Source organism: Eubalaena glacialis, chromosome X (genome assembly GCF_028564815.1).
Source record: "Eubalaena glacialis isolate mEubGla1 chromosome X, mEubGla1.1.hap2.+ XY, whole genome shotgun sequence".
NCBI lineage: Eukaryota > Metazoa > Chordata > Mammalia > Artiodactyla > Balaenidae > Eubalaena > Eubalaena glacialis.
In genome coordinates, this window is record NC_083736.1 from 101,362,402 (window position 1) to 101,385,281 (window position 22,880).

Consider the following 22,880-nt stretch of genomic DNA (forward strand, 5'->3'; position numbering starts at 1 on the left):
TTTGCACAGCAACAGAAACCATAAACAAGATGAAAAGACAACCCTCAGAATGGGAGAAAATATTTGCAAATGAATCAACGGTCAAGGGATTAATCTCCAAAATATGCAAGCAGCTCATGCAGCTCAATATCAAAGAAAAAGAAAAAAACAACCAATCCAAAAATAAGCAGAAGACCTAAATAGACATTTCTCCAAAGATGAGATACAGATTGCTAACAAACACATGAAAGGATGTTCAACATCACTAATCATTAGAGAAATGCAAATCAAAACTACAATGAGGTATCACCTCACACCAGTCAGAATGGCCATCATCAAAAAATCTACAAACAATAAATGCTGGAGAGGGTGTGGAGAAAAGAGAACCCTCTTGCACTGTTGGTGGGAATGTAAATTGATACAGCCACTATGGAGAACAGTATGGAGGTTCCTTAAGAAACTAAAATAGAACTACCATATGACCCAGCAATCCCACTACTGGGCATATACCCTGAGAAAACCATAATTCAAGAAGTGTCATGTACCACAATGTTCATTGCAGCTCTATTTACAATAGCCAGGACATGGAAGCAACCTAAGTGTCCATCGACAGATGAATGGATAAAGAAGATGTGGCACATATATACAATGGAATATTACTCAGCCATAAAAAGAAATGAAATTGAGTTATTTGTAGTGAGGTGGATGGACCTAGAGACTGTCATAGAGAGTGAAGTAAGTCAGAAAGAGAAAAACAAATACCATATGCTAACACATATATATGGAATCTAAAAAAAAAAAAAAGGTTCTGAAGCACCTAGGGGCAGGACAGGAATAAAGATGCAGACTTTGATAATGGACTTAAGGACACAGGGAGGGGCAAGGGTAAGCTGAGATGAAATGAGAGAGTGGCATTGACATATATACACTACCAAATGTAAAATAGATAGCTAGTGGGAAGCAGCCACATAGCACAGGGAGATCATCTCAGTGCTTTTTTACCACCTAGAGGGGTGGGATAGGGAGGGTGGGAGGGAAACTCAAGAGGGAGAGGATATGGGGATATATGTATACGTACAGCTGATTCACTTTGTTATACAGCAGCAACTAACACAGCAATGTAAAGCAATTATACTCCAATAATGATGTTTAAAAAAAAAGAATGATAATAAAGGATGTGAGGAAATACAACCAGTAGATATGAGCCTCCCTCAGGAAGATGCTGGGTCTGCCATCTTCCATGCATCTGGGACTAGCTTAGCCTGGAATGAATCAGCTTATGTCTCTATTCAATGGAGCAATTTCTTCTTTCCTGCATCGTGGCATAGAAAGAGACAAATGAGCTAGATAGTCAGGATTCCAAACTGCAGCCCATATTTTTAAGGCCTGTCTTTTCACACCAACATTCCTGATTTTTTTTAAGGACTATTAAAGCTAGAAGGGAATTTAGAGATGAGTGACTGAAATCCTTTCGGATTCCAAAAGAGAAAGTAGAGCCCCAAAGAAAGGGAGTGACTAGCCCAAGATAATCAAATTCAACCCAGATTTCCTGGCTGCTAGTTCTCTCCTGTGCTTTGAACTATATGACATTTCTGCCAGCCAGCCTTTCCCAGACTGTGTCAAGGACAGAGCAAGCAACCCAAGTCCTGAAGAGTTCCCTGCTCTGCCCAGTATGCCACAGCAAGTTTTTGGCTCTGCCTGAGCCTGTGACATTTAACCACAGACCTTCCTTGGAACCCCTGGAAAAAAGACAACCACCTGACTGCTTCAGGATTTAAATAGCCAAATAATGCCAAATTGAATTTCTGATGACACAGTGAGTGGTAACTTAGGACTACAAGCCAAGAAAACATTTCTCCACTGATAGCCGATTAAAGGAATTAAGGCAAAGTTTAAATTTGGAAGCTGGAGGAGTAATTTGTTAATCTTGAACTTTTTTTTTATTAAATTTTTATTTATTTATTTATTTATTTATTTATGGCTGTGTTGGGTCTTCGTTTCTGTGCGAGGGCTTTCTCTAGTTGCAGCAAGTGGGGGCCACTCTTCATCGCGGTGAGCGGGCCTCTCATTATCGCAGCCTCTCTTGTTGCAGAGCACAGGCTCCAGAAGTGCAGGCTCAGTAATTGTGGCTCATGGGCCTAGTTGCTCCGTGGCATGTGGGATCGTCCCAGACCAGGGCTCGAACCCATGTCCCCTGCATTGGCAGGCAGATTCTCAACCACTGCGCCACCAGGGAAGCCCCCGATCTTGAACTTTTTCTTCAGCTTGGCTTGGGCTTTCTAGATGATAAATAGAAGGTTTAATAATGTCAGTTCTGTTCAGTTAGTTTACCCCAAAGCAAAGACCTTTTTCATGTGTGCTGTTCCTGAAGTTTTTATTTATTTTCTTGGTATGTATCTGATATAGGTACTTCTAACTGGCTTCCCTTGTAAAAGCATGACTTTCCCATTATTTAAGATTTAATGATGGTAATAATCTTTTGAATTCATAGATCAGCCAGATTGCAGAGCACCTCAGGTGTATATTCTTTTTTTATTAATTAATTAATTAATTAATTAATTAATTAATTAATTTAGGCCATGCTGTGCGGCATGCAGGATCTTAGTGCCCTGACCAAAGATCAAACCCTTGCCCCCTGCATTGGAAGCACAGTGTCTTAACCACGGGACCGCCAGGGAAGTCCCCTCAGGTGTATATTCTTATTTGTCCTGTACATATACTTGTGAAACAAGGAGAGTTTGGAATTTGTACCTTTCTGCCAAATATGAGGAAACCAAAGGGTGAAGTCGGTTAGGTAGGAAGTCAAGGACCCAAGGCTAGAACCTGGATCGTTTTTGTCTCTGAACACAGTGTTTTTCTCAACTAGTGGGTCAGGTCTCTTATCAAGCGATCCAGTGGAGAGCAAGTGAAAATTGCTGCTAGAGGGATCAAAGTAGGTTAGAAGTTAGGGAGCCAAACAACAAAGTAAACAATCAAAGAAAAAAATCCATCAGATACTAAGGAACCATATCAAAAAGTTAGCTTGATGTCTGGAGACTCCAGGAGACTTACAAATAAAGTCCAAAGGTCAAAGTTCAAGGTTACAGAAAGGAAAGCCTTAAAATAAAGCCAGGAAATAGAGTGCAAGGATTGTGATTCTCTGCCTCTCACAGCCCTGATGAAAGAACTCTGCACATTGTGAGAGTTGGAGTTATTGTTGCCTCATGCTGGAGACCCTGAACAGAGGGATAGTAAAGCTGTGTCCATATGACTAAACCCATTCAAAATAGTTGTATTGTTTCTACCATGAGAAGAAGGGCTAGCACATAGAAATGGACTTAGAAAATCTAGAAATTTGGAATTACCTACAAAAATAAAGTAGCTGAACACAAGAGGCTGGCATTAGCTTGGGGTGGAAGGATGACGGAAGGAGAGGGAGAGTAGCTGTGTCCAATTTGTGTTATTTGGGGATCAGCCATGGCATTCTGGGCTCAGTTCTGATGGGGAGTAGAGGGGAATATAAGGACTTTATTAAACTTTCCTAAGGTGGGGTTGCATCAGAAATGCCCTCCCCACCTCCCACCAAATGTTAATTAATGTTCTTTGAGACCTTTCCAAAACTGGGAGGACTGGAAATCTTCCTGGGGCTCCTGGAGTCCAGAGGCCAATTTCTTTGTAGTACATACCTCTCTCTGACTCCAGGAAGCTGGCTTCTGCTGCTTCCCAGATTGTATGAGGTTAATGTGTCTTGAACAATTCAGTAGAAATACAACACGGGGGCCCCACTGTTAATATCAGCAGTGGGAACATGGCTGGGAACTATAGTGACAGGGGTAGAGAAGGGGCTTCCCAGTTGCAACAGTTCCCAGCTTGGCAATGAAAGCCCTGAGCCCTGGTGGGTCCCAGGTGTAATTGGTTTGGCATCTCCTATACTCTTAGTATTTATTTCTTGACATAAGAAGTGATCTGATGAACCTCACAGACAGAAGGGTAAGCAAAATAAGCCAGATACAATGAAGTACATGTTTATGATTCTACTTATATGGCATTCAAGTTTAAGCAAAACTAATCTATGATGATAGAAATCAGAACAATGGTTGCCTCTGGGGGCGGGGATTGACTGGGTGTGGGACATCAAGATCTGAGTAGTGATTATAGGGGTGTATGCATTTGTCAAACTCATTGAGCTGTGCACTTAAGACTAATAATGCATCTTAGTGTATGTAAGTTAACTCTCAATAAAAAAAGAGAACATTTAAAAAGCAATGATCTCTTCATGGACAGCCAGCTCGTCTATCAAGAGTATTTGCCTATGCTTCCCCAGTGACATGATTGGCTGCCAGGCAATAGTGTATATGGGTTCAGGCTTTGGGGTGAACAGATCCAGGGTGAAATCCAGCTTTGACACTTATAGGCAGTATGACTTGAGCCTCTAGTTTCTCATCTGTAAAATGAGGATCATAATAATAGTACCTATCTCTTAGGTTTGTCTATCATGAGGCTTAAATGAGATACTGTATACCACTTACTGGTGTTTCATCAGCCTTAGTTAGATATTCTTGCTGTAGTGACCAGACGCATAGTAGTTCTCCACTTTAATTAAAAAGAAAAAAGAAAAAAAAAACATACTAAGGCCCTATTTCCAGAACTTCTGATTGCATTGGTCTGGGGTGGGCCCCCAGATTCAGTATTTTTAAAAAGCTACTCAGTTGATTCTTAAGTGTAGCTGTTACTGAACTCAAGTTCATGTGCACAATGCACAGTGAGGCCAAACAAACTGAAACATTGGGGTTTTGAGCAGAGAAAATTTATTGCAGGGCCAAGCAAGGAGAACAGGTGGCTCATGCTCAAAAAACCCAAACTCCTCAATGGCTTTTGGGGAGAAGTTTTTAATAGGCAAAATTTGAGGTGAGGACTGCAGGGTATGTGACTTTCTTCTGATTGGTTGGTGGTGAGGTAACAGGGCGGTGCTCCAGGAATCTCGTGCTCAGCCTGAAGTTACCATCCTCCACCTGGGTGGGGGCCTTAGTTCCTGCACAAGAGCTCAAAGATATTGTCATGTGTATCCCTTGGGGAGGAGCCAGGGTGCTGCACTATAGTTTCTTGATTGTTCCTCTTTAGTTTCTGCATCCCCTCCCTTCCCTGATTAGCAACTATTTAAATATGCCCTTTGGTATTCATAAAGGTCTAGGAGGCTGAAGGCTTTTTCCTGCAAACAAGAAACAGGGGACACGGAAAGGCTTCTGTACCTTGTACCTTCTGTATCTGTACCTTGGAGAGCCCCACAGGGTACCTTGGTTTCATGGACAGAGCTGACAACCACTGGCCTAGATTCATTCACAACTCCAATTAAACACCACCACTTCCTCCATGAAGAAGTTCCTGGCAACTCCTGCTCTAGATGTTTTCTCTCTTCTCTGAATTTTTTTCAAAACTGAGGTATAACTTGTATGTGGTAAAGTGCAAAACTCTCAAGTTTGGGGGTCTATGAATGTTCACATATGTGTGCACCCATGTAACAGCACCCAGATCAAGAAACAAGCATTGCCTACGCTCTGGAAGACTTCCTTCACCTTCCCTGTCAGTGCCCCCCAAGAGGAACTGCTGTAGGAGAGGAAAAATAATGTTCCCTCTCCCCTTCTAGGTTCCTGTCTGAGACTCCCTTGCAATAAGACATCAACAGGAGAAAAACAAACAGACATTTAATAACATGTATACCTCCTGTATATGTTTCTGGACTGAACTTTGGGTCTGCTCACCTGCTGCAAAGCCAATTTACTGACACCAGGTTGTGGTGAAGGAAAGTCCAGCTTTTATTGCAGGTGACAAGCAAGGAGTATGGGCGGCTCATGCTCAAAAGACCTGAACTCCCCTAAGGCTTTCAGGGAAGGGATTTTAAGGGAAGGGTTGCCTCAAAGGCAACATTTGAGGGGAGGGCTGCAGGGTGCATGACTTTCTTCTGATTGGTTGGTGATGAGATAACAGGGTGATGTTTCTGGAATCTTATTCATCAACCTTCTGGTTCCAACCAGTCCGGGGTCTATGTGCTTGTGTTCAGTAAGTAGTCACCATCCTCCACCTGGGTGTGTGTGTGTGTGTGTGTGTGTCTTAGTTCCTGCAGAAAACTCAAAGATATATGTCAGATTTTTATGTATATCTCTTGAGGAGGAACTAGGACTCTGTTTTATCACTGAGCTATTGTCATTACTTTTCTTGTTTACCTGCTTTTTCTTGGTTTCTGCATTCCCTCACTGAAACCCGAGCAGGACACTTTGAGGGCCTCCTGGGTACAAATCCTTTCTGTGTCTCCCATTTCTTATTTGTTGGAAAAAGGCTTCAGCCTCTAGAACTTCCCTGAGTACCGAAGGGCAGGTTCAAACAGTTGTTAATCAGAGAAGTAAGGGAATGTATAAACAAAGGAGGAGCCATTAAGGAACAATAGTGCAGGGTCCTGGTTCCTCCTCAAGGAATATACATAACAATATCTTTGCATTTCTTTGAGTTCTTCTGCAGGAACTAAGGTCCCCCGCCCAGGTGGAGGATGGTAACTTCAGGCTGAGCACAAGATTTCTGGAGCACCACCCTGTTACTTCACCACCAACCAATCAGAAGAAAGCCACACACCCTGAAGCCCTCACCCCAAATTTTGCCTATAAAAACTTCTCCCCCCCCAAAAAAAATATATATGTAAAAGTTCAAGAATGGGCAAAATAATGTATGGTGACAGAAGTTGACAGGGTTGTTCATGATATTTTAAATAAAAAGTACAGTTGTAAAAAAAAAAAAAGAAAAAAAGAAAAAGGAACTGAAAGAGGCCTGGATATTTTAGGCTTATTTAAGTTTCCAGAGGGTATCCAAACAACCTCTTGATCACTTAAGTCTCTAAAGGCATGATCTTCTGATTCAAGAACCTGAAAAATAAAACTATTTTCCTCCTTTCAGAAATTTATTTTTCCTAGAACTATTTGAGAATAACAAAAACCTTGGTCATACTAAATATGTTTCTTCTGAAATACTTTGGTGCATGAGCTTGACTCTTTAAATGTCAGTGTGATTTAAAGTCACAGTATAAAGGAAAAAAAAGGGAAAATTACATATAGGATGGGTTGATAGTAAAGATAAATAAGCTTACAGCATTTTAAAATTTTTGTTTGTAAGAAGGGGGTTTCAATACATATATATTATAAATATCAGTCACATAAATTAACTTTAATTATTAGATAACCTATCTGAAATCATTTCTACTGTATAAAGTTTTAACATTAAAATCCTTCAAAACCTTCATAAAAAAAAAAAAACTTCTCCCCAAGAATCTTCAGGGAGTTTGAGTTTTTTTGAGCACAAGCCACCTGTTCTCCTTGCTTGGCCTTGCAATAAACCTTTCTCTGCTCCAAACTCTGACATTTCTGTTTGTTTGGCCTCACTGTGTGCTGGGCACATGAACTTGTTAGTAACTGCTTGAGTCTGCTCTTTGGAACTCAGGGAAGGCCTAGGAGACTAAAGCCCTTTTCTACAAACAAGAAATGGGGACACGGAGGGACTTTTGTACTGGGGAGGGCCCCGCAGGGTCCTGCTCAATTTCAGTCCCCCCATTTCTTTGATACTCCTCAATCCTGAGGGGAACAGGGGCAGGACAGGAAAGGGAATAAAGTTTTGGATAGAAAGGATAATCATAAACTCAGCATGGAAACAGTTTTAGGGAGACTCGGTTTTGTATACAGTACATGGGAGAGACCCAGGAAAACTGAGTAACTCCCTGAAATGGCACAAGCCACCACCTTAACTCCCATCTTATAAAGACAAATGATGTTGAGGGTGGAGGGAGCCAGCTATTCAAGGTGAGTGACCAGGAAAATCACAGTAAACAAGGGTAAAGTTGTTATGCAGATTTAAATTGTAGCCTCCTCTGCTGATAAGAGTTTCTAGAGAGCTTCTAGAGTTTTCTTCTCTTCCTTGTACAGAGAGGGAGACACACTTAAAAATGGAGATTTCCCTTATAAATGTAAATATCTCTTACAAAATGGTAAGTTCTCCTATGTCAGCTGTTTCTTAAAAATAATCAGCCTACAATAATCCTTATGCCAACTAGGCACATTCTGGGGTGACAGATTCTGTTCCCCTTTACTGCTGTGAGTTTTGCCTGGTGTTGAACTACTGAATTCTTACCCTCATTGCCTGTGCAGTTCACTTGAAATATGCAAGATTTGCTCTGGTGGCAGCAGCTCTTACCTGCTTGGTTTGTATTTATACCTCCCTCCTGTATTGTTATCCAGCCTTCCTTGTTTGTTTGTCATGTCTCCCTAGCTAGATCTTAAGCTCCTTGAAGGCAGAGATGGCCTACAAGTCTAGGGTATTCCTATGCAATATGTAATTTTGTAATAGAGTCTCAGTAAATATTTGTGGAATGAACGTTAGTGTTGAATGAATGAGGGGGAAAAAAGAAGCAGTAAGCAGATAGTCAGATCAAGACAAAGGCTCCTCTCTTCATTCTCCCCCATACACACAGTTTATTTTTACTGATAACATTTTGTATAATATGGGGATTGTGCATTGTTTTTTGCATGTGGGCGATCATGCACGCATTTGACTTTCAGGTTAGATTGTGCGTAGAAGGACAGGAGTGGATTCAAAGAATATGACGTGCAGGAGGAGAAAGGGTCAGATGGCCAAGTCAATGAGCAAGCTTGCTCTGGTCCGTACTGTTGAACCCCAAATTCTAGCCCTCGCTCTGCTACGAACTTGTGTGATCTTAGGCAAGTCACTACACCTTTCTGAGCTGCTCATCCGTGGTATGACAGAGGTAATAATTTGACTCTTTGCATTCCATAGGAGGTCAGCTGAGTTTATAGCTGGGAAGGTACTTTGGACAAAAGAATTTAGGGTACTGTCTCAACAGGCAGAAAGGTGGCTAGGATCACCAAGCCAGTTAGATCAGGTTTCTGCCTTAAGGTTCAAACATGACTTGGATGAAAGGCAGCAAGGCTGAGTTCCTAGAATCATAGACTCTTAGAGCCGACAGGCATCTTAGAAACCATGCCAGTCCACCCCACTCACTTTACCTGAGTACATGGAGTCACGGAGAGATGACTTTACCCAAGGTCCCAGTTCCCTTTTCACTGCGCTTCAAGGTTCTACTTAAAAAACCAAGTTCAGGGCTTCCCTGGTGGCGCAGTGGTTGAGAGTCTGCCTGCCAATGCAGGGGATACGGGTTCGAGCCCTGGTCTGGGAAGATCCCACATGCCGCGGAGCAACTAAGCCCGTGAGCCACAACTACTGAGGCTGTGCCTCTGGAGCCTGTGCTCCGCAACAAGAGAGGCCGCGACAGTGAGAGGCCCGCGCACCGCGATGAAGAGTGGCCCCGCTCGCCGCAGCTAGAGAGGGCCCTCGCACGGAAGCGAAGACTGAACACAGCCAAGAATAAAAATAAATAAATAAATAAATAAATTTAAAAAAATCACATTCTAAAGTATTTAGAAAAACAAAACAAAACAAAACAAAACCAAGTTCATGTGCTCTTGTTACGGTTTGGAGACAAGAAGCCAATGGCCTGTTGTCCCAGCAAGGAAATGATCAGGACATTTGCCTGGAGCTTATGAGTTTCCAAAATCTGACCCACCATTTCAGCTCAGTCATTGTTTGCCTTTTACCTATGGGGACAACACTCCCCCAGTGTCTGTGCGTAGTGCCTACTATGTTTGCCACCCTGCTAGGTGCTGAGGGGGGTTTAGAAAAGATGAGGACCCATCCCTGCTGTCAAAGATCTGAGTGTGGGAGACAGAACTAACAATGAGAGAACAATGGAAGGCAGTATGTGATTCAGAATAAAATGAGTAGTGCAGGCAATAACTGCTGCTGAAGTTCAGAGGAGGGAGAGAGCTCTGGGAGCTGGAGGTGGCGGGTAGGGAGAGTGCAATTTCACGTGGGCTTTGAAGGCTGGGTAGGATTGTTTATGCAGATGTAGGGGAGGGCACTGAATGTGAGTGTGTCTGCACCCATGCAGGCCTGCCAGCGCAGATGCAGAACTGGATGAGGATAACTAACGGATAGCATTTATCGAGCACTTTTTATGCACCAGATACTACATAATGTGCTGCATAATTCAACTCATTTGAAATGTGCATAATCCTAGGAATTAGATAATAGATCACTGATAACCCTTCGGTTGAGAGGTGGAAACTGAGGCACAGAGAGGTAAATTGCCCAAGGTGACATAGCAAGTAAATGGCATAATTAGAATTAGAATCCTGGTCGTCAAAACACTTGGCTATTCTACACTAGGCAAGAGAGGAATTTGTGCCTCAGGTGAGGAAGCTGGCCTGGCCACAGTCACTAAAGACAGTCATCTTGCAAACACAGGACCCTCTAGGCCAAATTCCCAAGGAAGTTCTGCATGGATTAATGAAGCCTTTTGCTGAGTGCTATAACCTCATTCTTACTTCCTTGAAGATAGGAACTTGAGGTCTCAGGCTGCAGTCATTGCCAGGAGCTCCACAGCTTTATTCTTAATGTTATGGTGCAGAGGATTTAACAAAACACCTACGGAGAGTGAACGAGTGAGCCGGTGAATCAATCCTTGTTTGTTGTTCTTTATTAATTAGCACTTGAAGAGCATCAGGCCTATGGTTGATGCTGTACAAAGCTTGGAATTAGACAAGGTTACCTGGCTCTGAGGTTACGTGGGGAAAACCAGACTTGGAAAGGATGGGAGGACAATGGCCTGATAATACAGTAGACTGTATTTTATGTTTTGAGTCTGGCTTGCAGCCAACACCAGAAAGTGTTTCCCAGGCGAGGTGCCTAACTGTGTTTTTCTGGATATTCTCTTTTTGAGTTTTCAATAAATATTAAACCAACACGAGGTAGATTCTTAAAAGGTCTTTTTCCCGTTTCCTTGCCCAAAGGAAAGCAAACCACAGTCTATGAGTAGGAAGCAGCAGGGAAGAGGGGGTCCTGTTTCAATCAGCAGCCCTTATCCAGTTCTGGGGCCCCTGCACACCCACACTGTCCTGGCAGGCCTTTCAGTGGCAGGACTCTCGGCCAAGTGCAGGTTGGGAAACAGCTGCTCCCTCACAGAGAGGGAGGAGGGAAAGAGGTCAGGGGAAGCTTCTTTTCCTCCAGCTAGAGTACGATTGAGCTCGAAGGCGTGGCAGGAGAAAGGGGAGACACAGGGCCTGGAGAGGGAGTGACAGCGGTGGGCTGTGTGGCCGGAGGTTAGAAGGAGAAACGCTGGAGCGGAGCAGGAGGGGGAAGGGCCGGGCAAAGTAGGAAAAGAAGCCTCGTCCTAGTATTGGAGAGTAGGGCTGTGGCTAGAAAGGTGGGAGAAGACGCCTTCCTGGCCCCGCCCGAGTCTGCTATTTCAGGGCGGACTGGAGGAGAGGCGAACAGTAGAAGGTCACACCCAGCAGACCCCCCCAAAGCCAAGCTTGACCAGCTGCTCATCACTAGACAGGCTCGTCCATTCCCCCAAGAACTTAGCGAGGGCCGGCTAAGCGCCTACTAGGTGCCCGGTGTACAAAGAAATGCCCTGGAGAACCGGTCGCAGGAGGTGGAGTGGGTCCAAACGGCTTCGCGGAGGAGGCGAATTCCGTAGACGGTGGTGCAAGAAGGTGGCCGTGCACGCGTGCAGGCTCGGCGAGTGCCGAACGCGAGGCAGGCCGGGGAGGAGGGGAAGGAGGCGGGGATTGAGACCGGGGGAGGGAGAGGGAGGGAGAGGCGCAAAGAGGGAGGGTGGGAGGTGTGAAGGGTGGGAGCGGCAGGGGGAACGAGGGAGGCCGGAGAGGGGAGGAGGCGAGGCGGGGTGGCCGCAGCCCGAGGGTGGGGGGGGGGCCGAGGGGCCGAGCCGGACGGGAGGGGGAGGAGAGAGGGAGGGGAAGAAGGAGGAAGCAAGCGCGGCGGCTGCAGGGGGAGGAAGACGGGGAGGAGGAGCCGTGCGCGGCGGCCGCGGCAGCCGCCGGGGGAGCCGAGTGCCGGGGCGCGGGGAGCGCGGGGATCCAAGCGGGCGCCCAGCCGGGGCCGCAGGCCGACTGCCGGTGAGTGGAGCCCCGAAGGGCGCGGCTATCAGTTCCTGGGGCCGGGAGGGAGGCGCGGGAAGATGCGGCGCCGGGATGGAGGGAGGGGGCCGGCCGGAGCCCAGCCCCCGGCTGGCCCGGCCTCCCGCCCGCCTTCCCTCCCTCTCTTCCTCCCTCCCTCCCGGCTTCCTCCCGCCGCTGCCCGCGCGAGGGGGGCAGGTCCCGGGCGGGCCGCGGGCTGGGGGAGGTGCTGCCCGGAGGGCGGGCGTCTGAGCCGGGGGGTGGAGCTGGGGGCTCGGGGGTGTACCCGGGGGCGGGAGGCTGGACAGGGACGGCTCTAAATTGGCTCGGAGGGGCCAGTCGGCGGCGAAGTTGCTCGCTGGGGGCAGAGACGGCCACGCGGTTGCAGGAGTAAGCGATCCCCCTGTGGCGAGTGCGTGAGACGAGGAGTCCGGCGTCCCCGCCAGCCCCGTCGCCCTCCCCGCCTGCCCGGCCCCGCCAGCTCCCCTCCTGGCCTCCGCGTGTCCCCTCACCGTCGCCCCCGGTTCGCTCCCGCCGCGCTGCCGGGTCCCCTCGGCCCTCTCCCTGACCCTCCCGGCCTCCGACTTCCCCTGACCCCTGCTTGCTTCGCCACTGCCCCTGTTCTCCTTTTCTTCCCTCGCTAGTTACCCCTCCCCGCCTCGTAAATTCCCGATGCAATTGCCTCTTTGAGACCTTTTTTTTTTTCCTCTCCTTCCTTTTAGATTGGCCAACGGCTCGTTTCCACCCTGCCTCGTTGGTGGCCACTGGAGAAGCGCGGGGGGCTCCCCAGACAGCCGTGGGGACAAGTTAGAGCCAGCACTTTGCCCCGGGCCTCGCGTGTAGCTTCCCGTCCCCTGCTCTAGGTGCCCTGGTGTCCGGAGGGGGGTGCGGGTGCGGGGGTGTGCCCTCCGTACATGTCCCACCACCCGGGCCACCCTCTGGGCTTGTGTTCCATCTCGCTCTTGCTTCCTGCACGGTGGTCGAGGGGAACCACTTTGCATCATGTCCCGGTATAGCTACCAAAGTCTCCTGGACTGGCTCTATGGGGGCGTGGACCCCAGCTTTGCAGGCAATGGGGGCCCCGACTGTGCTGCCTTCCTCTCTTGGCAGCAGCGGCTGCTGGAAAGTGTGGTGGTCCTGACCCTGGCCCTGTTGGAGATCCTGGTGGCCCTGCGGTACATCCTGAGGCAGACGAAGGAGGACGGTAGGGGTGGCCGTGGCTGCCAGCCAGAGCAGGTGACCCAGCGGCCAGAGGAAGGCAAAGAGAGCCTGAGCAAGAATCTGCTCTTAGTAGCCCTGTGCCTGACCTTCGGGGTGGAGGTGGGCTTTAAGTTCGCCACCAAGACCGTCATCTACCTGCTCAACCCCTGTCACCTGGTCACCATGATGCATGTGAGTCTGTTGACTTCCCCCCCACCCCACCCCGGGCAGCCTCAGCCATCAGAGTCATTTGTGTGCTCAGGACACTTGGCAGGGTAGAGCACCACCTCATCCCTGCGGGAAGTGGGACCCTCACAAATGATTTTCCAACGAGGCGCTTTGTGTGCGGATTTCAGATTTGGCTCTCTTCTACCTCTGCACAATGCGTGACGGGCACTAGGAAAGACGAGCACTCAGGCCGCGGCCCCTCCCCTCCCAGGCCTGCCCTGGTCTTTCACAAGCAGGAAGTCCAGCCCCAGCCAGGTGCCCTTTCTGAATCACCAGTGGGGGACCATGGCCCAGTCCCCCCATTACTTCTGCCACAGTTAATTTCCCAGAGGCCTGGTGACCTTTCCTGGAGGTGGTCACATAAGGTTACTGGTCTCCACTGTCGTACTTTGGGGAAATCCTTTTACGGGTTTCTCTTAATGACTCTTTCATTTGGGAGTTTACGCTCTTAGGGTGAGGTCTGCCTTTGAGTTCTGAGGTGTTTGTTGGAGCAACACCAAGCTCCTACTAACTGCACTCTGAAGCCGACCCCAGGCAGACTCATGAACTTTCCTCTGTCCATGGTGAGAGGCTTTTATTTCCTGCAAACCTCTCCATCTTACCGCTCTTATTCTCTCTCCTGAGGTCACGGTCCAGGGGTGCCCAGACAGCTGATTTCTTTACCTCCCATTAGCGGCGCTAAGAAAAACAAATGAGATTGAAAAGGAAAGCTGCCAGATACATAAAAATAATCTGGGTGAGGACCAAGAGCGAGACTGTCTTTCTGTGCTCAGCCTGTGTAGAGAGATGTTCTAAAACTATAAAATCATGGAGGAGGAGGAAGAGGAGAAAGGGAAAAAAAAATCCTTTTTAGATTTCAGGCTGTGGAAAACCTGGTGTGTTTTATCCAGGGACAGTTTTGAAACCTGTCATTAGCATCTTTATTGCTTTTATATTTGTAGAAGGTTATTCTCAGGAGCCTTGTGATAACCCTGTGTGGGGCAGGAGGTCGAGATGCTTATCTCCATTTTAAAGGCCTGGTGGAGCCCAGGGATGGGAGGTCACTCGCCTGCAGCCAAAAGATGAATTAGCTTTCCGGGTTGGAAAGGTAATCCACCCTCTTTGGGGTTGCGGAATGGCAGGGCAGTCTCTGGGGAGAGGCCGATGCTGATCGACATGGCGCCGCCTACTTGTGGCTGGCATGCTTGCTAGCTCTGTGTTCTAGGTACTCCTTTGATGGCAGGTTCCTGCCCTCAGTTTCCCAGTCTGTAAAATGTGAATGGCCACCAACCCCTTCCAGTCTTGCAGATGTGGCAAGGAGGTGTAGACAACTTTGGAATAAAGCAGCTCTTATTGATGGGATGGCTATAAGCGTCCAGCAGGGTTGGAGTGGGTAGCATTTTCCAAAGAGGGCTTCTTGGGAAGTGATGCCATTCACAGGAAACCCAGGGCTCTCCCAGCTAGACCTTCTGTGTAAATTTGAGCCTGTCCTTTTTCTTTCTTTTTTTTGATGAATGGGCTTTTTGTTAATGAAAGGAAACAACGCATCTCAGCCGCTGCTACGTGAGGCTCTTGGGACAGGAGAGCTTTTTTTGGGTGGCAGGTGGTGAGGGTCAGAGGGTGCCTTTTCTACGAAGGGGTCTTTAGGCCTCTGACAACCACATACGTAGAAGGTCAACAAAGAACTAAATTCAGCCTGACTGGGGCTGCTGCTGGTGTGATTACATCAAACCTGGCAGCACCATGTTGTTTTTTAATAAAGTTATTTATTTATTTATTTATTTATTTATTTATTTAGGGCGGTGTTGGGTCTTCGTTGCTGCGCGTGGGCTTTCCTCTAGTTGCAGCGAGCGGGGGCTACTCTTCGTTGTGGTGCGCGGGCTTCTCACTGCGGTGGCTTCTCTTGTTGTGGAGCACGGGCTGTAGGTGCGCGGGCTTCAGTAGTTGTGGCACGCGGGCTCAGTAGTTGTGGCTCGCGGGCTCAGTAGTTGTGGCTCGTGGGCTCTAGAGTGCAGGCTCAGTAGTTGTGGTGCACGGGCTTAGTTGCTCCACGGCATGTGGGATCTTCCCGGACCAGGTCTCGAACCCGTGTCCCCTGCATTGGCAGGCGAATTCTTAATCACTGTGCCACCAGGGAAGTCCAGCACCACGGTTTTTAGTGCAGAGGGTTTTAGAGGCTTTTAGAAGACGCTGGAGACTTTGTTCTGGCATTAATTAGTTGTGTGACTTTGGGGAAAGTACTTTTCCTGGGTCTCAGTTCTCCCAGCTGCAAAACGAGGCAGAGTTGCATTCCTAGCTCTTGACAGTCTATGTTCTGTGATTCTTTTCTCCATAAGCAGAGGCCGGGGACGCCACAGAGAGCTATTCTAGAAATGCTTTTGGCCTCCTTTCCGATTTCAGGTGGCCTTGTTCATCTTCTCATCTTCGTTCATCTTTTGCTCCCTGTGTCTTCCCAGTAAAGTACACCTGACCAGGCCACCCTTAGGGACACACGTAGATGATGTTGGCTCTCGGGGCTGACAGCTGCAGAGAGATAGATGTTTGGGGAACTATGGACTGATTCCTGTTACTTGTGCTTTTGCTGTTGTCCTGTGATTAGCTTAAACTCTGAAGCTAGAGGGTGCGGACAAAGAACAGTCAGGCTGAGGAATTCTTGAGCCAGAGCAGGATCATACTGCTTTGTCCTTTACTCCTAAGTCACTGCTTTGTGTCATTTAAATAGTAACTTCCGGCCTAGTGGGGGACTTAGCCTGTGATGAATCCAACATTCCATACCTTACCTGTGGCTCTTCCTGGGAAGCAGGGACGTATGGATTTTTAAAAGTTGATGTGAGTCCTTAAAAGAAATTTAACAACAGATGGTTGGAAACAATTTTCTGACTTGGTTACAGCAATGACTAATGATAGTAAGTATGGTTAGTAATACTTTACATTTATCTAGCTCTTAACTGTTTATAAGACACTTTCACATGCATTCTCTTCTTTAGGGTTACGCTAGATAAGCTTGAGCCTGGAGAGAGGTTGTTAAAATGTTTCCTGTGACTGTGTGTATTCCACAGGGGAGATGTTGAGTACAAAGAAATGCTTTGGCAAGTGAATTAGCTGAGTTAGGCCATATTATGGCAGTGAATTCTGTGGAGTTCAGAGGTCCCAATAAGGAAAGGGAGACATTAGCTGAAATGAAAGCGGGAGCTTAGCAGAGACATTTGTGATGTGTGTCTCTCAACAGGCCGACTCAATTATGGCTTTATAGAAAGGCCTTGTTCCTCAGAGCCAGTGTAAGTTTGTAACAAGGACAGTATTGCTTTAGGCCAGGAAATGGAAGAGTTGGAGGGAAAGTGGTTAGTCTCCTTATTTCCCATTTTTCAGTCTGTAAAATATTTATTTCCAAGGCCTTGTTACACAGACCCTCATCATAGCCATGCTGCCTTTGGGTGACCGCCAGCTTTAGAAGCGTAAGGAAGGGCAGTTCTTGTATCTGAGTTCTGTTCTTGATTAATATTCCTGCTGTCTGGTTTCTTTTTGGCCTCATCTGATATCTCAAGGGCCCTGGAACTGGGGTCTGGCGGAGGTTTGTATGATTACAGCAGCACCTTCTCACATCTGAACTCAAGCTGGTGATGCTTGAGGGTTCTCGGGATCAACAAGCACCAGGATTAATGCACTGTTATTAAACCCCTTGCTGAATATCAGTGGTGTTTACCCATTACACCAGTAAGTATTTCTTCAAGTGTGGCTAGTCCCCTTGTGCATATTATTTTGGCAGTTATGGGTTACAGGGAATGAATTTACTGACTGATTATGCTGTTTACCAAAAAAATCACCCAGCAAGTTAGTAGCAGAGGTGGCTTTAGAACCGAGCTGCCACAGTGGGAATTGGGGCTTTAGCAGGAAGAGATTCTCATAGCTATTTAAGTCCGAAAATCTACAAGTTCTTAGCAGAAGGGTTAAAATGCCAGACAATTTGACTGATTGTGTCCATAAAGACTGGTGGCCTTTTATCTCCTTTGCATCCAGTTATATTGTCTCTGTCTTAGGAACTTAACGAAAAGATCAAATTTTGGATGTCTTGTCTAATTGTCCACTTCCGGTTGGTTCTGTATGTGTCTGTGTCAATATCTCCTGATTGGGCGCTGAACTGAGTGGGGCACAGCATATGGTGTTTAACCCTCTGTGTCTCTGTGCATAAGGCAGGCTGGATCTCAGCTGGACATTTGCCAAATAATAATTGATGCTATTGACCCCAGAGCGCCAAGCCTCTGGTTTTTAGCCTGTAATACCTAGTGAGCCCCATCCTTTTTTTAGAGTTGCCATTGCTATTTTATTTTTCTGTCTTTCCGATATATTAGAAGGCTGACTTCCACCAAATATGGCTAACCTGCTTTTGGCTCACTGTTTATTTTCCTACTTCTTCCCTCTTTGCTGAAAGCGTAGAATGGCACATATTCAAAATGGCCCTGAGCTTTTTGTGACACCTTTTGGAACTCACGGAATATACACGGGTGTATTCCATTTGCTCTGTGATGGATTTGTTTTAGAGAAAACCTGATAGATTTGAGAGCTAGGCTTTTTGTCCCCCGCCTCCTTGACTTCAGACCAACCACACCTCCTCATCCCCATCTGTTGTCTGGAGCGCTGATAACTGCTCCTGCTTGCAATTGACGCCGGTGGGGAATGGGTACAATGGGGGATCCAGCCATCTGCTGACGGGTTATCAGATGGACCGTGTCCTGTGTCATCAGTCCAGGGGGACACAAGGGGATAATGTTTATATGGGCCTCAGCGGTGAGGCATGACATTCCTTTTTAGTTTGTTTTATTTTTCCCCCAAGGAAATTGCAGAGAATTTTTCCATCTTTCATAATTACAGTCTTTGGGGGGGGTGTCCATTATAAAGGGAAGTGGTGTGGATTGGTGGATTAAACAACCCACAGACAGCCCTGGGATTTAAAATTATGATGCTAGTTTTGCTCGTGGCTTGCTAGGGAACCTGAGCAAGTTATTTAACCTTTTCCTATCTCCATCTTCTTCGTGAAACGGGCCACATGGAAACAAAGCATTTTAATCCTCTGAATAACTCTGTGGTCACTTAAACAGAGATTCCAGGTACAGCTGATCAGAGCTGGGCGATGACCAATAGATTTTTACCTCCGGCTCAGAAACTGACAAACCTCAACACCTTTTCACCTTTCTTGATAGCTATTAGAATCCATTCCTCTAATCATTTCTGTTGCTTTTCTCTGGATCCTTGCACGTGCCTGCATACCCTTCTCATGCACAGCCTATAAAACTGGGTGCTGTGACCAGAGGTCCAGCCTACACCCAGCAGAGAGGAAAGCTTTCCTTCTCAGCCTTTTCTCACCATGCACTTGTTATTACAACCCAGCGTGGAGCTTGCTATTAAGTAACAGTATGTGGCTGGCTCCTACTCGGGGTGATCCATAGGATCCCTGGATTTTTGTCCCTTTGCCATAGATGTGTCTCCTTCATTGCTGTCTTCGTGGGATCTGTTGTGAGTTCCTCCCCTCTGCAGATCCTCCTGAAGAGTCTCCTCTGTGAAACTTTCCAGTTGACCTTGACTCCACAGTTATTCCACTCATTCCAGTAACAGCTTTTGTTCTCCTTTCCTGACCCTCTGAATATTCCTCAGACTATTTGGCTTTTTAACATATGCCTTTGTATACACGTAGGTAATTCAGTGAGTGTTCGACTGGGTTGCTTGTTTTTGCATGTTTGTTCATTCTCCACCATTAGCGTAAACACTTTTCTTTAAGGAAAGGAGTAGTGTTTTTGTTTTTTTCTTCCCTCTGTAACTCCCTGCAGAGCTTAATACAATACATGCACATTAATTTTTTAATGTGTGCCTGGATAATGCTGGCTGACTGACTGACTGTTTTCTTCCCCTTTTTCATTTTCCCTCTGGTGGTTCTGTCTGTGTTCCCTTGAGGTCTCCTGGGCACTGTTCCTATGTCTCCTGTACCCATTAAGAGAATCTCCTGTCTGTTTTTTGAAATAGCCAGAGGAGAGAGGTGGTTTTCCCTCCAGCTCACACATCTTTTGGTTCCATCACAAAGAGCTGGTTATTAGGAACTGCAGCCCATTTTCTGCCCCAAGTATCTGCTCCCTTTCATTGCTGTGAGGAAATTACGCTGTTGGATCTTGGTCTGAAATCCCTTGGTTCGACATCTGGAAGTGTCTACTTTCTTCTTTTCCTTCTTTAATATCAGACACATTAAAAAAAACGTTATTAGTCTGGTGACTCACTTTCCATCTCTTTCTCTCCCCTTTTGTATTTCTCAGTAGGTAGCTCACTGTCATCATACCTCACTGAAACACCCTCTGCAAGAAGAGCCAGGCTTCTCAACTTCTGGTCTTTCATATCTTTTTTTTACTTTATTTTTTTTTCAGCTTTGTGAGGTATAATTGACAAAGAAAATTGTAAGATATTTCAAGTGCACAACATGATGATTTGATGTACGTATACATTGTGAAAGGATTCCCCACCCCCCATGGAGATCCATGGTCTTTCATATCTTTTGTTAAATTGAGAGCATCTTCTGCCAGTCACTGGATGAGTGGACCTGAAGAGACTATGGGTGTGGAGTGCAGTGCTTCTCGAACTTTTCTTTGTGAAAAATTCCCTTGGAAGCTTGTTCTGATGCAGATGCCTGGCTCTCTACTCAGGGAGTCTGAGTAGGTCTAGGGCCTATAGCGTGAGGATGGGAATCTGCATTTATTACAAGCTCCCGAGTGATTCTGATGCTGGTGAGCATTGGACCCCACTTGGAGAGACATTATCTAGCGGCTAAAGTATGAGGTGGGATGTCGGTTCAAATGCCCCTCCTGACCGGTGTGAATCTGGTGGCCTTTGGGCGGGCGTTTAGTCTTCTGGTAGTACCTCGGTATTTGTGTGGGTGTTAAATAATGTGGCTGAAATGAGAGGGTGAGGGCTCCGAGTTACTGTGAGGTGGATTTTAAGGTAGCTTTAGAGTTCCAGTGGCTTGTTGGGTCCCTAGGGGTTACGTCAGTGGAGGATTTCGGCCAGGCCTCCTTTGGCACCTTCCAGCCCTTCTACACTCCCTTCCCATCCTTCCAGTGTCTGAGATTTTGGGGAACTAACGAGAGGAAATACTGACAGAGAATTATTGCATGCTAGTTTTCTATGTGCAGGGCTTTTGTTTTAAATGCTCATGGGAATGTATTCATTCATGTATCCATTCAGCAAACATTTATCCAGTGCCTGTTGTGTGTCAAACATTGTGCCAGGCACTGGAGATTCAAAGATAAATAAGAAACATTCTTTGCCTTCATGTTGCTCACAGTTGAGATGAGACAGGCAAGAGAAAAGATCAACTAAATTACAACATGACATGTACGGTAACAGATTTGAACAAAGCATAGAGGACAGAGGGTCTTTTTTTTTTCCTAGTGCAATTAAGGAAAGCTTCCTAGAAGAGGTGACATTTGACTCACAAAGGAGGCATGTTAGCTCCTTGAGAGCAGGGGCCCTTGTTTGTCTTGTTTTCTATTCTAGCGCCTCAGACAGGGCCTGCCTCATAGTAGGTGCTCAGTAAACATGTGTGAATGAATGAGTAGGAAGGAAGGGGTGTTGCAGGAAGGAAGAGGTGTTGCAGGAAGGAAGGGGATTCCAGGCATAGGAAACAATACATATAAAGGCCCAGAGTTGCTTCCTGTTTCACAGGAAAGCTTCTCAACTCTTACCTGGAGACATTCGATTGTTATTATCAGGGGAAGATATTTTTTCATATTTCTCCCTTGGCAAACCAAGGAATGCTCTGTCATTTCTGGCCCGTTGATAAGACAGCTGCAGTTGCCTACGAATCCTTGATAGGGGGCTTGTGAGATAGAGAATTGTGTTCTCTGTGCTGTCCCAAGGAGGGCTCACACGGTCAAGGACAGGCACACAGAACACTGATGAGGGTGAGCCGACATTAAATACAGGAAATGAGATAGCAGGCATCCCACCTGCGACCAGAAGATGATTTTTAGCGGCTCATGGGGTGCTTGCTGTCCCCACGGATTCCACAGCAGAACTGATGAAATGTGATGCTATCCTTCTACCTTTCTCTTTTCTATTCTCTTCCCTGTTTCCAAGTCTTTCCCCCCGACTCACTCCATCCAGGTTTGCCTCTTTCCAGAGTGCTCAAAGCTCCGAATCAACCCCTTGTATTGATACATTTCAAAATGCCCGTTTCATCAGAGGAGGTCATATTGCCCAGGAAATCAGGAAGAAATCAGTTCCATTTAGGAGGTTCACACTGAAGGGCGAATGGCTCATAGACTCAACTGGGCTGGGGGAGGGCAGGAATTTTTAAAAGGGCCTTGTTACCCTTACTCTAAATGGTGGGGTGTGTCCCAGTGTTTTTGAGCAGGTGGCCTTTCCCGTGTTCCTTACCCAGTTTTTGGCCTCCCTCCCGCTCCACACCCCACCATCCCTCTGAGAACTGGGGTTATCATTGTCTTGCTACCCTACTTGCTGGACCCCCAGGGTAAGTCTCCCTCCAGGGTGCTTGGATGCAGCAGATTTAAATCTGAAGGCCTGGGGAGGATTCCTCTTCTTCTGGGTATGGTCCTCTCTGTTTACTCAGCTCTTTCCCAGGGAAAGAGCTGCCAGCTAAATAGGGCATATGGCTTGCATGTCCGTCAGCGTGTGGTGTGTCAAGGGACGCAGACCTGTTGTGAGCCCGAGATCCTGAAGGGGAGGGTTGGGGGGATCTCTCCGTTGGCTGTGCTTCCTTAACAGTAGCTGTTGGAGCAAATGCCAGAGGAGGAAGGGTAGGATGAGTCTGGTCCTGGGCCTGTGGCTCTGCGGAAAGGGAATAGACGGGAGGTTAGAGAGGACTGGCCTGTTGGGCAGGAACAGTTCAAGCCGTGTCCTGTGGGCAGGTGTTTAGGTGCGCAGAAGAGCGAGAAGCGGGATTATCTGGGGGAGAAAGGAGGCATGAGCCCATTCTAATTCCTTCCGGTGCCTCCAGTCTCCCTGTCTCCATCGCACATCAGTGGTGGTGTAAACTCAGGGTGTATTTTGCCTGTGAATAGAATCGCCTTTGCCAGTCGACCAGCTGTGTTTGCAGAAAGACTCTGTGCTCAGGCTGTTGCTAGCAAAGAGACATTTCATTCAGGTGCTGATTAAATAAGGCACAGAGCCAGGTTGCACATTAAGGCCCTTAACTACGGCTCTGGGAGCCCCTGGGTAAACACTTATTAGATGTTCTGGGCAGAGTATTAGCAGAGGCTGCTGGACATGAGGTGCTTTCTTCAGAAATCAAGTTAGGGGAAATTGGCTAGGAGAGAAAGGGTCTAGAAAGGGTCTTGCTTCTCTTTTCCTAGACTCGTCAGGTCCAAGCTGCTGGCATGTACATGGAAGGGCTAGACAGGTTTCCTCATTGGCATTTACCTGTGAAGCTCTCACTGGGACCCAGTAGGTTTGGATTGGGACACAGCAAGGAGCCTGGCTAAGTTAAGT

At 47.0% G+C, this 22,880-nt stretch overlaps 1 protein-coding gene across 10 annotated transcripts in view; it reads left to right on the plus strand.

Annotated features, from left to right (window-relative positions):
* The first annotated feature begins 11,528 nt into the window (after positions 1 to 11,528).
* The window catches only part of TMEM164 (transmembrane protein 164), a 164,002-nt gene continuing 152,650 nt past the window's right edge, over positions 11,529 to 22,880 (plus strand). Inside the window, exons 1-3 of one of the 10 annotated variants that reach the window (XM_061178768.1) lie at positions 11,531 to 11,564; positions 12,710 to 12,793; positions 13,098 to 13,379. In XM_061178768.1, coding sequence (XP_061034751.1) covers positions 13,371 to 13,379 — 9 coding nt within the window. In that variant the 5' untranslated portion in view covers positions 11,531 to 11,564; positions 12,710 to 12,793; positions 13,098 to 13,370. Of the gene's footprint in view, positions 11,565 to 11,865; positions 11,988 to 12,298; positions 12,400 to 12,709; positions 13,380 to 22,880 lie in introns of those variants that run through there. The other 9 variants (XM_061178765.1, XM_061178766.1, XM_061178761.1 and 6 more) reach the window with 9 other exon arrangements.